The 16360-nt window shown below is 49.1% G+C and overlaps 1 protein-coding gene across 2 annotated transcripts in view; it reads right to left on the minus strand.

Annotated features, from left to right (window-relative positions):
• LOC129869504 (AP-1 complex subunit sigma-2-like) overlaps positions 1-16360 on the minus strand; it is a 51848-nt gene that overhangs the window by 23355 nt on the left and 12133 nt on the right. The window contains exons 3-4 of one of the 2 annotated variants that reach the window (XM_055943968.1): positions 13610-13718; positions 7779-7916 (exon numbers count right to left, since the gene is read on the minus strand). In XM_055943968.1, the coding sequence (XP_055799943.1) occupies positions 7779-7916; positions 13610-13718 (247 nt within the window). The remainder of the gene's footprint in view (positions 1-7778; positions 7917-13609; positions 13719-16360) is intronic. The other variant, XM_055943969.1, reaches the window with a different exon arrangement.

The raw sequence follows: 16360 nt of genomic DNA on the forward strand, positions 1-16360 counted from the left end.
GTAAGGAGTAGCAGTGAGGCTGTAAGGAGTAGCAGTGAGGCTGTGAGGAGTAGCAGTAAGGCTGTAAGGAGTAGCAGTGAGGCTGTGAGGAGTAGCAGTGAGGCTGTGAGGAGTAGCAGTGAGGCTGTGAGGAGTAGCAGTGAGGCTGTAAGGAGTAGCAGTGAGGCTGTGAGGAGTAGCAGTGAGGCTGTGAGGAGTAGCAGTGAGGCTGTAAGGAGTAGCAGTGAGGCTGTGAGGAGTAGCAGTGAGGCTGTGAGGAGTAGCAGTGAGGCTGTGAGGAGTAGCAGTGAGGCTGTAAGGAGTAGCAGTGAGGCTGTAAGGAGTAGCAGTGAGGCTGTAAGGAGTAGCATTGAGGCTGTAAGGAGTAGCAGTGAGGCTGTGAGGAGTAGCAGTGAGGCTGTAAGGAGTAGCAGTGAGGCTGTGAGGAGTAGCAGTGAGGCTGTAAGGAGTAGCAGTGAGGCTGTGAGGAGTAGCAGTGAGGCTGTAAGGAGTAGCAGTGAGGCTGTGAGGAGTAGCAGTGAGGCTGTGAGGAGTAGCAGTGAGGCTGTAAGGAGTAGCAGTGAGGCTGTGAGGAGTAGCAGTGAGGCTGTGAGGAGTAGCAGTGAGGCTGTGAGGAGTAGCATTGAGGCTGTGAGGAGTAGCAGTGAGGCTGTGAGGAGTAGCAGTGAGGCTGTGAGGAGTAGCAGTGAGGCTGTAAGGAGTAGCAGTGAGGCTGTGAGGAGTAGCAGTGAGGCTGTGAGGAGTAGCAGTGAGGCTGTGAGGATTAGCAGTGAGGCTGTGAGGAGTAGCAGTGAGGCTGTAAGGAGTAGCAGTGAGGCTGTGAGGAGTAGCAGTGAGGCTGTGAGGAGTAGCAGTGAGGCTGTGAGGAGTAGCAGTGAGGCTGTGAGGAGTAGCAGTGAGGCTGTGAGGAGTAGCAGTGAGGCTGTGAGGAGTAGCAGTGAGGCTGTAAGGAGTAGCAGTGAGGCTGTAAGGAGTAGCAGTGAGGAGTAGCAGTGAGGCTGTGAGGAGTAGCAGTGAGGCTGTAAGGAGTAGCAGTGAGGCTGTAAGGAGTAGCAGTGAGGCTGTAAGGAGTAGCAGTGAGGAGTAGCAGTGAGGCTGTAAGGAGTAGCATTGAGGCTGTGAGGAGTAGCAGTGAGGCTGTAAGGAGTAGCAGTGAGGCTGTAAGGAGTAGCAGTGAGGCTGTGAGGAGTAGCAGTGAGGAGTAGCAGTGAGGCTGTAAGGAGTAGCATTGAGGCTGTGAGGAGTAGCAGTGAGGCTGTAAGGAGTAGCAGTGAGGCTGTAAGGAGTAGCAGTGAGGCTGTGAGGAGTAGCAGTGAGGCTGTGAGGAGTAGCAGTGAGGCTGTAAGGAGTAGCATTGAGGCTGTGAGGAGTAGCAGTGAGGCTGTAAGGAGTAGCAGTGAGGCTGTAAGGAGTAGCAGTGAGGCTGTGAGGAGTAGCAGTGAGGCTGTAAGGAGTAGCAGTGAGGCTGTGAGGAGTAGCAGTGAGGCTGTGAGGAGTAGCAGTGAGGCTGTAAGGAGTAGCAGTGAGGCTGTGAGGAGTAGCAGTGAGGCTGTGAGGAGTAGCAGTGAGGAGTAGCAGTGAGGCTGTAAGGAGTAGCAGTGAGGCTGTGAGGAGTAGCAGTGAGGAGTAGCAGTGAGGCTGTAAGGAGTAGCATTGAGGCTGTGAGGAGTAGCAGTGAGGCTGTGAGGAGTAGCAGTGAGGCTGTGAGGAGTAGCAGTGAGGCTGTGAGGAGTAGCAGTAAGGAGTAGCAGTGAGGCTGTGAGGAGTAGCAGTGAGGCTGTAAGGAGTAGCAGTGAGGCTGTGAGGAGTAGCAGTGAGGCTGTGAGGAGTAGCAGTGAGGCTGTGAGGAGTAGCAGTGAGGCTGTAAGGAGTAGCAGTGAGGCTGTGAGGAGTAGCATTGAGGCTGTAAGGCTGTAAGGAGTAGCAGTGAGGCTGTAAGGAGTAGCAGTGAGGCTGTGAGGAGTAGCAGTGAGGCTGTGAGGAGTAGCAGTGAGGCTGTGAGGAGTAGCAGTGAGGCTGTGAGGAGTAGCAGTGAGGCTGTGAGGAGTAGCAGTGAGGCTGTGAGGAGTAGCAGTGAGGCTGTGAGGAGTAGCAGTGAGGCTGTGAGGAGTAGCAGTGAGGCTGTAAGGAGTAGCAGTGAGGCTGTGAGGAGTAGCAGTGAGGCTGTAAGGAGTAGCAGTGAGGCTGTGAGGAGTAGCAGTGAGGCTGTAAGGAGTAGCAGTGAGGCTGTGAGGAGTAGCAGTGAGGCTGTGAGGAGTAGCAGTGAGGCTGTAAGGAGTAGCAGTGAGGCTGTGAGGAGTAGCAGTGAGGCTGTGAGGAGTAGCAGTGAGGCTGTGAGGAGTAGCAGTGAGGCTGTAAGGAGTAGCAGTGAGGCTGTGAGGAGTAGCATTGAGGCTGTGAGGAGTAGCAGTGAGGCTGTAAGGAGTAGCAGTGAGGCTGTGAGGAGTAGCAGTGAGGCTGTGAGGAGTAGCAGTGAGGCTGTGAGGAGTAGCAGTGAGGAGTAGCAGTGAGGCTGTGAGGAGTAGCAGTGAGGCTGTAAGGAGTAGCAGTGAGGCTGTAAGGAGTAGCAGTGAGGCTGTAAGGAGTAGCAGTGAGGCTGTGAGGAGTAGCAGTGAGGAGTAGCAGTGAGGCTGTGAGGAGTAGCAGTGAGGCTGTGAGGAGTAGCAGTGAGGCTGTAAGGAGTAGCAGTGAGGCTGTGAGGAGTAGCAGTGAGGCTGTAAGGAGTAGCAGTGAGGCTGTGAGGAGTAGCAGTGAGGCTGTGAGGAGTAGCAGTGAGGCTGTGAGGAGTAGCAGTGAGGCTGTAAGGAGTAGCAGTAAGGAGTAGCAGTGAGGCTGTAAGGAGTAGCAGTAAGGCTGTGAGGAGTAGCAGTGAGGCTGTGAGGAGTAGCAGTGAGGCTGTAAGGAGTAGCAGTAAGGCTGTGAGGAGTAGCAGTAAGGCTGTGAGGAGTAGCAGTGAGGCTGTGAGGAGTAGCAGTGAGGCTGTAAGGAGTAGCAGTAAGGCTGTGAGGAGTAGCAGTGAGGCTGTAAGGAGTAGCAGTGAGGCTGTAAGGAGTAGCAGTGAGGCTGTAAGGAGTAGCAGTAAGGCTGTGAGGAGTAGCAGTGAGGCTGTAAGGAGTAGCAGTGAGGCTGTAAGGAGTAGCAGTGAGGCTGTGAGGAGTAGCAGTGAGGCTGTGAGGAGTAGCAGTGAGGCTGTGAGGAGTAGCAGTGAGGCTGTGAGGAGTAGCAGTAAGGAGTAGCAGTGAGGCTGTAAGGAGTAGCAGTGAGGCTGTAAGGAGTAGCAGTGAGGCTGTAAGGAGTAGCAGTGAGGCTGTGAGGAGTAGCAGTGAGGCTGTAAGGAGTAGCAGTGAGGCTGTGAGGAGTAGCAGTGAGGCTGTAAGGAGTAGCAGTAAGGCTGTGAGGAGTAGCAGTGAGGCTGTAAGGAGTAGCAGTGAGGCTGTGAGGAGTAGCAGTGAGGCTGTAAGGAGTAGCAGTGAGGCTGTGAGGAGTAGCAGTGAGGCTGTGAGGAGTAGCAGTGAGGCTGTGAGGAGTAGCAGTGAGGCTGTAAGGAGTAGCAGTGAGGCTGTGAGGAGTAGCAGTAAGGAGTAGCAGTGAGGCTGTAAGGAGTAGCAGTGAGGCTGTAAGGAGTAGCAGTGAGGAGTAGCAGTGAGGCTGTGAGGAGTAGCAGTAAGGAGTGTTCTGCAATTAAAAAGCTTTTATTTCCTACTCTACTCTGCTATAATAATGATCTATTTCAAATCAGACTGCAGAGTAGCTGCTACAGTGAGATACATACATTAGTACTGGAGTGATGTAGAGAGGAGCACTTCTTCAGTGTGCTGTTAGATGTGACAATGTAAGCTGAGAAGAGAGCATCCTTTCCAGGCTATATTTCTCCCTGTTGGTAGCATGGAACACAGCTAGAGGAATATAGGGTTCTCTACGCTTCCACTGGATTAAAAACATCACTTTAACAGGCTGTCAACATTAGTAAGTCCACATACATGCAATAGAAGACTTCTGAAATAACGATCAATATGTTGCTGGTATGTGGTTGTTGTTTGCTGGTTAGCTACAACTAAGGGTCTGATGCTAAAGGCCATGTACCCTGGGTCTGATGTAAAGGCTATGTACCCTGGGTCTGATGCTAAAGGCTATGTACCCTGGGTCTGATGCTAAAGGCTATGTACCCTGGGTCTGATGCTAAAGGCTATGTACCCTGGGTCTGATGCTAAAGGATATGTGGTCTGGGTCTGATGCTAAAGGCTATGTACCCTGGGTCTGATGCTAAAGGCTATGTACCCTGGGTCTGATGCTAAAGGATATGTACCCTGGGTCTGATGCTAAAGGCTATGTACCCTGGGTCTGATGCTAAAGGATATGTACCCTGGGTCTGATGCTAAAGGCTATGTACCCTGGGTCTGATGCTAAAGGCTATGTACCCTGGGTCTGATGCTAAAGGCCATGTACCCTGGGTCTGATGCTAAAGGCCATGTACCCTGGGTCTGATGCTAAAGGCTATGTACCCTGGGTCTGATGCTAAAGGCTATGTACCCTGGGTCTGGTGCTAAAGGCCATGTACCCTGGGTCTGATGCTAAAGGCCATGTACCCTGGGTCTGATGCTAAAGGCCATGTACCCTGGGTCTGATGCTAAAGGCCATGTACCCTGGGTCTGATGCTAAAGGCCATGTACCCTGGGTCTGATGCTAAAGGCCATGTACCCTGGGTCTGATGCTAAAGGCCATGTACCCTGGGTCTGATGCTAAAGGCCATGTACCCTGGGTCTGGTGCTAAAGGCCATGTACCCTGGGTCTGGTGCTAAAGGCCATGTACCCTGGGTCTGATGCTAAAGGCCATGTACCCTGGGTCTGATGCTAAAGGCCATGTACCCTGGGTCTGATGCTAAAGGCCATGTACCCTGGGTCTGATGCTAAAGGCCATGTACCCTGGGTCTGATGCTAAAGGCCATGTACCCTGGGTCTGATGCTAAAGGCCATGTACCCTGGGTCTGATGCTAAAGGCCATGTACCCTGGGTCTGATGCTAAAGGCCATGTACCCTGGGTCTGGTGCTAAAGGCCATGTACCCTGGGTCTGGTGCTAAAGGCCATGTACCCTGGGTCTGGTGCTAAAGGCCATGTACCCTGGGTCTGGTGCTAAAGGCCATGTACCCTGGGTCTGATGCTAAAGGCCATGTACCCTGGGTCTGATGCTAAAGGCCATGTACCCTGGGTCTGATGCTAAAGGCCATGTACCCTGGGTCTGATGCTAAAGGCCATGTACCCTGGGTCTGATGCTAAAGGCTATGTACCCTGGGTCTGATGCTAAAGGCTATGTACCCTGGGTCTGATGCTAAAGGCCATGTACCCTGGGTCTGATGCTAAAGGCCATGTACCCTGGGTCTGGTGCTAAAGGCCATGTACCCTGGGTCTGATGCTAAAGGCCATGTACCCTGGGTCTGATGCTAAAGGCCATGTACCCTGGGTCTGATGCTAAAGGCCATGTACCCTGGGTCTGATGCTAAAGGCTATGTACCCTGGGTCTGATGCTAAAGGCTATGTACCCTGGGTCTGATGCTAAAGGCTATGTACCCTGGGTCTGATGCTAAAGGCCATGTACCCTGGGTCTGATGCTAAAGGCCATGTACCCTGGGTCTGATGCTAAAGGCCATGTACCCTGGGTCTGATGCTAAAGGCCATGTACCCTGGGTCTGATGCTAAAGGCCATGTACCCTGGGTCTGATGCTAAAGGCCATGTACCCTGGGTCTGGTGCTAAAGGCCATGTACCCTGGGTCTGGTGCTAAAGGCCATGTACCCTGGGTCTGATGCTAAAGGCCATGTACCCTGGGTCTGATGCTAAAGGCCATGTACCCTGGGTCTGATGCTAAAGGCCATGTACCCTGGGTCTGATGCTAAAGGCCATGTACCCTGGGTCTGATGCTAAAGGCCATGTACCCTGGGTCTGATGCTAAAGGCTATGTACCCTGGGTCTGGTGCTAAAGGCCATGTACCCTGGGTCTGATGCTAAAGGCCATGTACCCTGGGTCTGATGCTAAAGGCCATGTACCCTGGGTCTGATGCTAAAGGCCATGTACCCTGGGTCTGATGCTAAAGGCCATGTACCCTGGGTCTGATGCTAAAGGCCATGTACCCTGGGTCTGATGCTAAAGGCTATGTACCCTGGCTCTGATGCTAAAGGCTATGTACCCTGGGTCTGATGCTAAAGGCCATGTACCCTGGGTCTGATGCTAAAGGCCATGTACCCTGGGTCTGATGCTAAAGGCCATGTACCCTGGGTCTGATGCTAAAGGCCATGTACCCTGGGTCTGGTGCTAAAGGCCATGTACCCTGGGTCTGGTGCTAAAGGCCATGTACCCTGGGTCTGGTGCTAAAGGCCATGTACCCTGGGTCTGGTGCTAAAGGCCATGTACCCTGGGTCTGATGCTAAAGGCCATGTACCCTGGGTCTGATGCTAAAGGCCATGTACCCTGGGTCTGATGCTAAAGGCCATGTACCCTGGGTCTGATGCTAAAGGCCATGTACCCTGGGTCTGATGCTAAAGGCCATGTACCCTGGGTCTGATGCTAAAGGCCATGTACCCTGGGTCTGATGCTAAAGGCCATGTACCCTGGGTCTGATGCTAAAGGCCATGTACCCTGGGTCTGATGCTAAAGGCCATGTACCCTGGGTCTGGTGCTAAAGGCCATGTACCCTGGGTCTGATGCTAAAGGCCATGTACCCTGGGTCTGATGCTAAAGGCCATGTACCCTGGGTCTGATGCTAAAGGCTATGTACCCTGGGTCTGATGCTAAAGGCTATGTACCCTGGGTCTGATGCTAAAGGCTATGTACCCTGGGTCTGATGCTAAAGGCCATGTACCCTGGGTCTGATGCTAAAGGCCATGTACCCTGGGTCTGATGCTAAAGGCCATGTACCCTGGGTCTGATGCTAAAGGCCATGTACCCTGGGTCTGATGCTAAAGGCCATGTACCCTGGGTCTGGTGCTAAAGGCCATGTACCCTGGGTCTGATGCTAAAGGCCATGTACCCTGGGTCTGATGCTAAAGGCTATGTACCCTGGGTCTGATGCTAAAGGCCATGTACCCTGGGTCTGATGCTAAAGGCCATGTACCCTGGGTCTGATGCTAAAGGCCATGTACCCTGGGTCTGATGCTAAAGGCCATGTACCCTGGGTCTGGTGCTAAAGGCCATGTACCCTGGGTCTGATGCTAAAGGCCATGTACCCTGGGTCTGATGCTAAAGGCCATGTACCCTGGGTCTGATGCTAAAGGCTATGTACTCTGGGTCTGATGCTAAAGGCTATGTACCCTGGGTCTGATGCTAAAGGCTATGTACCCTGGGTCTGATGCTAAAGGCTATGTACCCTGGGCCTGATGCTAAAGGCTATATACCCTGGGTCTGATGCTAAAGGCTATGTACCCTGGGCCTGATGCTAAAGGCTATATACCCTGGGTCTGATGCTAAAGGCTATGTACTCTGGGTCTGATGCTAAAGGCTATGTACCCTGGGTCTGATGCTAAAGGCTATGTACCCTGGGTCGGATGCTAAAGGCTATGTACCCTGGGTCGGATGCTAAAGGCTATGTACCCTGGGTCTGATGCTAACGGGTCTGGCTCCTGCAGGGTTAATGGACTATACCTGGGAAGAGATGGATCTGAAAGTGTACATTCTGTAAATCATAGCATAGGAAACGAGGCAGTAGAGAGAGAGTGAGCGAGAGAGAGATGTCTGGGTCATCGTAGATTAGACAGGTCCCTGTCTTGGGGTCAGTGAGGTATTTTACCTCCTGCAGTAGGTCAGCTTGTTCTATAGCCTTCAGTACATTCTTCTTAGATGTGTCCTGGGCCTCTCCTCCCAGCAAGAACTCATCCAGGATGAAGTAGGCCTTCTCAAAGTTAAATATGATGTCCAGCTCACACACCTATAACACACACACACACACACACACACACACACACACACACACACACAGTGGTGGAAAAAGTACCCATTTGTCAAAGATACCTTAATAAAAAATGACAGCATGGTGAAGCAAGGTAATGTTTCCCACATTTTCAGACTAATAAACAACTATTGATTTAGAACTACGGAAAGTTACCACAAGTCGCAAAGGAAACAGGATCTGCCTCCACTGTTCCACGGGGGACCAGTACGGACATGTGTGCACTCACTCTGCAAGTGGCTCTGGATAAGAGCGCCCGACCAGTACGGACATGAACTCACTCTGCAAGTGGCTCTGGATAAGAGCGCCCGACCAGTACGAACATGAACTCACTCTGCAAGTGGCTCTGGATAAGAGCGCCCGACCAGTACGAACATGAACTCACTCTGCAAGTGGCTCTGGATAAGAGCGCCCGCTAAATTACTAAAATGTCACATGTAAAAAAAGTAGAAGAGACATGTTGACTAACATTACCCTGGATACGCCAACGTTGACAAAACGCTCTGTCATACAGTCCTCGCTAGCCTAACTTCCTTTCATGGCCAACGTTAGCTAGTTAACATTCGCCTTCTACATCTAGCTACATATTAAACGTCCATCCTCTCAGGCCAGGGGCACAACAATGTATGAACTAATGGTTGTATCAGAATCCCTGTTATAATCATTGGCCAGTACAGAGAGGCACAACCACAAGTCCTCATCCCTATCTCCATTCATGGATCATTTAGGAAAGGGCCCAGTTTACCTAGCTAGCATCCGGATGACAACAACACAACGAGATGCAACAATTCATGTTGTCAATGACGTACTGCTCTCGATGTGATGTGAGTGAAGCCAAATCCAAACTGGCTTCCCTTGGCAACCATGAATACACGCCACTGAAAGGCAGTAGGGATGACCAGGGATGCTCTCTTGATAAGTGTGTGAATTGGACCATTTTCCTGTCCTGCTAAGCGTTCATAATGTAACTGAAGTAAAGTAAAAGTTTTCAAACATATAAATAGTAAAGTTAAGTACAGATACTCCAAAAAATTACTTAAGTAGAGAGTAGGGAATAGAGAGTAGAGAGTAGGGAGTAGGGAATAGAGAGTAGAGAGTAGAGTAGGGAGTAGGGAATAGAGAGTAGTGAGTGGGGAATAGAGAGTAGAGTAGAGATTAGGGAGTAGGGAATAGAGAGTAGTGAGTGGGGAATAGAGAGTAGGGAGTAGGGAATAGAGAGTAGGGAGTAGGGAATAGAGAGTAGAGTAGGGAGTAGGGAATAGAGAGTAGTGAGTGGGGAATAGAGAGTAGAGTAGAGATTAGGGAGTAGGGAATAGAGAGTAGTGAGTGGGGAATAGAGAGTAGGGAGTAGGGAATAGAGAGTAGTGAGTGGGGAATAGAGAGTAGAGTAGGGAGTAGGGAATAGAGAGTAGTGAGTGGGGAATAGGGAATAGAGAGTAGAGAGAGTAGGGAGTAGGGAATAGAGAGTAGTGAGTGGGGAATAGAGAGTAGAGAGTAGAGTAGGGAGTAGGGAATAGAGAGTAGTGAGTGGGGAATAGAGAGTAGAGAGTAGTGAGTGGGGAATAGAGAGCAGGGAGTAGGGAATAGAGAGTAGAGTAGGGAGTAGGGAATAGAGAGTAGTGAGTGGGGAATAGAGAGTAGGGAGTAGGGAACAGAGAGTAGAGTAGGGAGTAGGGAGTGGGGAATAGGGAGTAGGGAATAGAGAGTAGAGTAGGGAGTAGGGAGTAGGGAATAGAGAGTAGAGAGTAGGGAATAGAGAGTAGGGAATAGAGAGTAGGGAGTGGGGAATAGAGAGTAGGGAGTAGGGAATAGAGAGTAGGGAGTAGAGAGTAGATATTAGGGAGTAGAGAGTAGAGAATAGAGAATAGAGAGTAGAGAGTAGAGAATAGAGAGTAGGGAGTAGGGAATAGAGAGTAGAGAGTAGGGAGTGGGGAATAGAGAGTAGAGAGTAGAGAGTAGGGAATAGAGAGTAGGGAATAGAGAGTAGGGAGTAGGGAGTAGAGAGTAGAGTAGGGAGTAGGGAGTAGAGAGTAGGGAATAGAGAGTAGTGAGTGGGGAATAGAGAGTAGGGAGTAGGGAATAGAGAGTAGAGAGTAGAGTAGGGAGTGGGGAATAGAGAGTAGAGAGTGGGGAATAGAGAGTAGGGAGTAGGGAATAGAGAGTAGAGAGTAGAGTAGGGAGTGGGGAATAGAGAGTAGAGAGTGGGGAATAGAGAGTAGGGAGTAGGGAATAGAGAGTAGGGAGTGGGGAATAGAGAGTAGGGAATAGAGAGTAGAGAGCAGAGTAGGGAGTGGGGAATAGAGAGTAGAGTGGGGAATAGAGAGTAGAGTAGGGAATAGAGTAGGGAGTGGGGAATAGAGAGTAGAGAGTAGAGTAGGGAGTGGGGAATAGAGAGTAGGGAGTAGGGAATAGAGAGTAGGGAGTAGAGAGTAGAGTAGGGAGTGGGGAATAGAGAGTAGGGAATAGAGAGTAGGGAGTAGGGAATAGAGAGTAGAGAGTAGAGAGTAGAGTAGGGAGTAGAGAGTAGAGAGTAGAGTAGGGAGTAGGGAATAGAGAGTAGAGAGTAGAGAGTAGAGTAGGGAGTAGAGAGTAGAGAGTAGAGTAGGGAGTGGGGAATAGAGAGTAGAGTAGGGAGTAGAGTAGGGAGTGGGGAATAGAGAGTAGAGTAGGGAATAGAGAGTAGGGAGTAGGGAGTAGATATTAGGGAGTAGAGAGTAGAGAGTAGAGAGTAGAGATTAGGGAGTAGATATTAGGGAGTAGAGAGTAGAGAGTAGAGAGTAGAGAGTAGAGAGTAGAGATTAGGGAGTAGGGAGTAGGGAATAGAGAGTATATAGTAGGGAGTAGGGAATAGAGAGTATATAGTAGGGAGTAGGGAATAGAGAGTATATAGTAGGGAATAGAGAGTAGAGAGTAGAGAGTAGGGAATAGAGAGTAGGGAATAGAGAGTAGGGAGTAGGGAATAGAGAGTAGCGATTAGGGAATAGAGAATAGAGGGTAGAGATTAGGGAGTAGGGAATAGAGAGTAGAGATTAGGGAGTAGGGAATAGAGAGTATATAGTAGGGAGTAGAGAGTAGGGATTAGGGAATAGAGAGTAGGGAATAGGGAGTAGAGTAGGGAGTAGGGAGTGGGGAATAGGGAGTAGGGAATAGAGAGTAGAGTAGGGAGTAGGGAGTGGGGAATAGGGAGTAGGGAATAGAGAGTAGAGTAGGGAATTGAGAGTAGGGAGTAGAGTGGGGAATAGAGAGTAGAGAGTAGGGAATAGAGAGTAGGGAGTGGGGAATAGAGAGTAGGGAATAGAGAGTAGGAAGTAGAGAGTAGATATTAGGGAATAGAGAGTAGAGAGTAGAGAATAGAGAGTAGGGAGTAGGGAATAGAGAGTAGAGAGTAGGGAGTGGGGAATAGAGAGTAGGGAGTAGAGAGTAGGGAATAGAGAGTAGGGAGTAGGGAGTAGAGAGTAGAGTAGGGAGTAGGGAGTAGAGAGTAGGGAATAGAGAGTAGAGAGTAGGGAGTGGGGAATAGAGAGTAGTGAGTGGGGAATAAAGAGTAGGGAGTAGGGAATAGAGAGTAGAGAGTAGAGAAGGGAGTGGGGAATAGAGAGTAGAGAGTGGGGAATAGAGAGTAGGGAGTAGGGAATAGAGAGTAGAGAGTAGAGTAGGGAGTAGAGAGTAGAGTAGGGAGTAGAGAGTAGGGAATAGAGAGTAGAGAGTAGGGAGTGGGGAATAGAGAGTAGTGAGTGGGGAATAGAGAGTAGGGAGTAGGGAATAGAGAGTAGAGAGTAGAGAGTAGAGAAGGGAGTGGGGAATAGAGAGTAGAGAGTGGGGAATAGAGAGTAGGGAGTAGGGAATAGAGAGTAGAGTAGGGAGTGGGGAATAGAGAGTAGAGTGGGGAATAGAGAGTAGGGAGTAGGGAATAGAGAGTAGAGAGTAGGGAGTGGGGAATAGAGAGTAGGGAATAGAGAGTAGAGAGTAGAGTAGGGAGTGGGGAATAGAGAGTAGAGTGGGGAATAGAGAGTAGAGTAGGGAATAGAGAGTAGGGAGTAGAGAGTAGAGAATAGAGAGTAGGGAGTGGGGAATAGAGAGTAGAGAGTAGAGAGTAGAGTAGGGAGTGGGGAATAGAGAGTAGGGAGTGGGGAATAGAGAGTAGGGAGTAGGGAATAGAGAGTAGGGAGTAGGGAATAGAGAGTAGAGAGTAGAGTAGGGAGTAGAGAGTAGAGAGTAGAGTAGGGAGTGGGGAATAGAGAGTAGGGAATAGAGAGTAGAGAGTAGAGAGTAGAGTAGGGAGTGGGGAATAGAGAGTAGGGAGTGGGGAGTAGATATTAGGGAGTAGAGAGTAGAGAGTAGGGAGTAGAGAGTAGAGAGTATATAGTAGGGAGTAGGGAATAGAGAGTATATAGTAGGGAGTAGGGAATAGAGAGTATATAGTAGGGAGTAGGGAATAGAGAGTATATAGTAGGGAGTAGAGAGTAGAGATTAGGGAGTAGGGAATAGAGAGTATATAGTAGGGAGTAGAGAGTAGAGATTAGGGAGTAGGGAATAGAGAGTAGCGATTAGGGAATAGAGAATAGAGAGTAGAGTAGGGAGTGGGGAATAGAGAGTAGAGTAGGGAATAGAGAGTAGGGAATAGAGAGTAGGGAGTAGGGAGTAGATATTAGGGAGTAGAGAGTAGAGAGTAGGGAGTAGAGAGTAGAGAGTAGAGAATAGAGAGTATATAGTAGGGAGTAGGGAATAGAGAGTATGTAGTAGGGAGTAGAGAGTAGAGATTAGGGAGTAGGGAATAGAGAGTAGCGATTAGGGAATAGAGAATAGAGGGTAGAGATTAGGGAGTAGGGAATAGAGAGTAGAGATTAGGGAGTAGAGAGTAGGGAGTAGGGAATAGAGAGTAGAGATTAGGGTATAGGGAATAGAGAATAGAGAGTAGAGATTAGGGAGTAGGGAATAGAGAGTATATAGTAGGGAGTAGAGAGTAGGGATTAGGGAATAGAGAGTAGGGAATAGGGAGTAGGGAATAGAGAGTAGAGATTGGGGAATAGAGAATAGAGAGTAGGGAATAGAGAGTAGAGATTAGGGAGTAGGGAATAGAGAGTAGGGATTAGGGAATAGAGAATAGAGAGTAGGGAATAGAGAGTAGAGATTAGGGAGTAGGGAATAGAGAGTAGGGAGTGGGGAATAGAGAGTAGGGAATATGGAGTAGGGAATAGAGAGTAGAGATTAGGGAATAGAGAGTAGAGATTAGGGAATAGAGAATAGAGAGTATATAGTAGGGAATATAGAGTAGAGATTAGGGAATAGAGAGTAGCGATTAGGGAATAGAGAGTAGCGATTAGGGAATAGAGAGTAGGGAATAGAGAGTAGGGAATAGAGAGTAGAGAATAGAGAGTAGGGAGTGGGGAATAGAGAGTGGGGAATAGAGAGTGGGGAATAGAGAGTAGTGAGTAGGGAATAGAGAGTAGGGAATAGAGAGTAGGGAGTAGGGAATAGAGAGTAGGGAATAGAGAATAGAGAGTAGTGAGTAGGGAATAGAGAGTAGGGAATAGAGAGTAGGGAATAGAGAGTAGGGAATAGAGAGTGGGGAATAGAGAGTGGGGAATAGAGAGTGGGGAATAGAGAGTGGGGAATAGAGAGTGGGGAATAGAGAGTAGGGAATAGAGAGTAGGGAATAGATGGATACGTACACTGCCAAAGTACTTATCCAGTAGTTCCACATATCTGTGGATGATCTCTAGTGTGATCAGCTCGTTGTCCTGGTTCTCTATGGCACAGCAGAAATACAGGCTGGCATACCTGGAACACAAACACACACACACACCTGTTAATAACACTCACAGCTTGGTGTCCTGGTTCCTCCATGGCACAGCAGAAACAGAATAACAACATGGGAGCATGAGTAACAGAACAGAGCCGAGTCTGTCGAGACGACAGGACAGAGCCGAGTCTGTCGAGACGACAGGTCAGAGCCGAGTCTGTCGAGACGACAGGTCAGAGCCGAGTCTGTCGAGACGACAGGTCAGAGCCGAGTCTGTCGAGACGACAGGTCAGAGCCGAGTCTGTCGAGACGACAGGACAGAGCCGAGTCTGTCGAGACGACAGGACAGAGCCGAGTCTGTCGAGACGACAGGACAGAGCCGAGTCTGTCGAGACGACAGGACAGAGCCCAGTCTGTCGAGACGACAGGACAGAGCCCAGTCTGTCGAGACGACAGGACAGAGCCCAGTCTGTCGAGACGACAGGACAGAGCCCAGTCTGTCGAGACGACAGGACAGAGCCCAGTCTGTCGAGACGACAGGACAGAGCCCAGTCTGTCGAGACGACAGGACAGAGCCCAGTCTGTCGAGACGACAGGACAGAGCCCAGTCTGTCGAGACGACAGGACAGAGCCCAGTCTGTCGAGACGACAGGACAGAGCCCAGTCTGTCGAGACGACAGGACAGAGCCCAGTCTGTCGAGACGACAGGACAGAGCCCAGTCTGTCGAGACGACAGGACAGAGCCCAGTCTGTCGAGACGACAGGACAGAGCCCAGTCTGTCGAGACGACAGGACAGAGCCCAGTCTGTCGAGACGACAGGACAGAGCCGAGTCTGTCGAGATGACAGGACAGAGAAACTATGAAATAACATCTATGGAATCATAACCAAAAAAGTGTTAATCAAATCAAAATATATTTTATATTTGAGATTCTTCTAATACCTTCCCTCTGCCTTGATGACAGCTTTGCACATTCTTGGCATTCTCTCAACCAGCTTCAGCTGGAATGCTTTTCCAACAGTCTTGAGTTCCCACATATGCTGAGCACTTGTTCGCTGCATTTAATTCACTCTGCGGTCCGACTCATCGCAAACCATCTCAATTTGGTTGAGGCCAGGTCATCTGATGCAGCACTCCATCACTCTCCTTCTTGGTAAAATAGCCCGTACACAGCCTGGAGGTGTGTTGGGTCATTGTCCTGTTGAAAAACAAATGATAGTCCCACTAAGCCCAAACCAGATGGGATGGCGTATCGCTGTAGAATGCTGTGGTATCCATGCTGGTTAAGTGTGCCTTGAATTGTAAATAAATCACATACAGTGTCAACAGCAAAGCACCATCACACCTCCTCCTCCATGCTTCACGGTGGGAACCACACATGCAGAGATCACCCGTTCACCCACACCACGTCTCACAAAGACACGGCAGTTGAAACCAAAAATCTCCAATTTGGACTCTAGACCAAAGGACAAATTTCCACCGATCTAATGTCCATTGCTCATGTTTCTTCATGCAGGTGAGTCTCTTCTTCTTATTGGTGTCCTTTAGTAGTGATTTCTTTGCAGCAATTCAACAATGAAGGCCTGATTCACGCAGTCCCCTCTGAACAGTTGATGTTGAGATGTGTCTGTTACTTGAACTCTGTGAAGCATTTATTTGGGCTGCAATTTCTGATGCTGTTAACTCTAATGAACTTATCCTTTGCAGCAGAGGTAACTCTGGGTCTTCCATTCCTGTGGCGGTCCTCCTGAGAGCCAGTTTCATCATAGCACTTGATGGTTTTTGCGACTGCACTTGAAGAAACTTTCAAAGTCCTTGAAATTTTCCAGATTGACTGACCTTCATGTCTTAAAGTAATGATTGACTGTCATTTCTCTTAGCTTACTTGAGCTGTTCTTGCCATAATATGGACTTGGTCTTTTACCAAATAGGGCTATATACTGTATACCCTCCCCCTTACCAACACAACTGATTGGCTCAAACGCATTAAGAAGGAAAGAAATTTCACAAATGTACTTTTAAAAAGGCACACCTGTTAATTGAAATGCATTCCAGGTGACTACATCATGAAGCTGGTTGAGACAATGCCAAGAGTGTGCAAAGCTGTCATCAAGGCAAAGGGTAGCTATTTGAAGAATCGCCAATATGAAATATATTTTGATTTGTTTAACACTTTTTTGGTTACTACATGATTCCATATGTGTTATGTCATAGTTTGTCTTCACTATTATTCTACAAAATAGAAAATAGTACAAATAAAGAAAAACCCTTGAATGAGTTCTAAAACTCTTGACCGGCAAAAATAAATTACAACCTGTTTTCGCTTTGTCATTATGGGTTATTGTGTGTAGATTGATGAGGAAAATGTTTTATTTAATCCATTTTTAGAACAACGCTGTAACCTAACAAAATGTGGAAAAAGTCAAGGGGTCTGAATACTTTCCGGATTCACCGTATGTCTACCAGCAGCATACCACCCTGCATTCCACTGCTGACTTGCCTCTGAAGCTAAGCAGGGTTGGTCCTGGTCAGTCCCTGGATGGGAGACCAGATGCTGCTGGAAGTGGAGGGCCAGCCAGTTTTTCCCCGTTGTTTGTAACTTATTTTGTCCATAATGTTGCTGCTACCGTCTCTTTTGACCGAAAAGACCTTCTGGACATCAGAACAGCGATTACTCACC

The sequence above is a fragment of the Salvelinus fontinalis genome, chromosome 14 (genome assembly GCF_029448725.1).
Source record: "Salvelinus fontinalis isolate EN_2023a chromosome 14, ASM2944872v1, whole genome shotgun sequence".
In the NCBI taxonomy this organism is placed as follows: Eukaryota; Metazoa; Chordata; class Actinopteri; order Salmoniformes; family Salmonidae; genus Salvelinus; species Salvelinus fontinalis.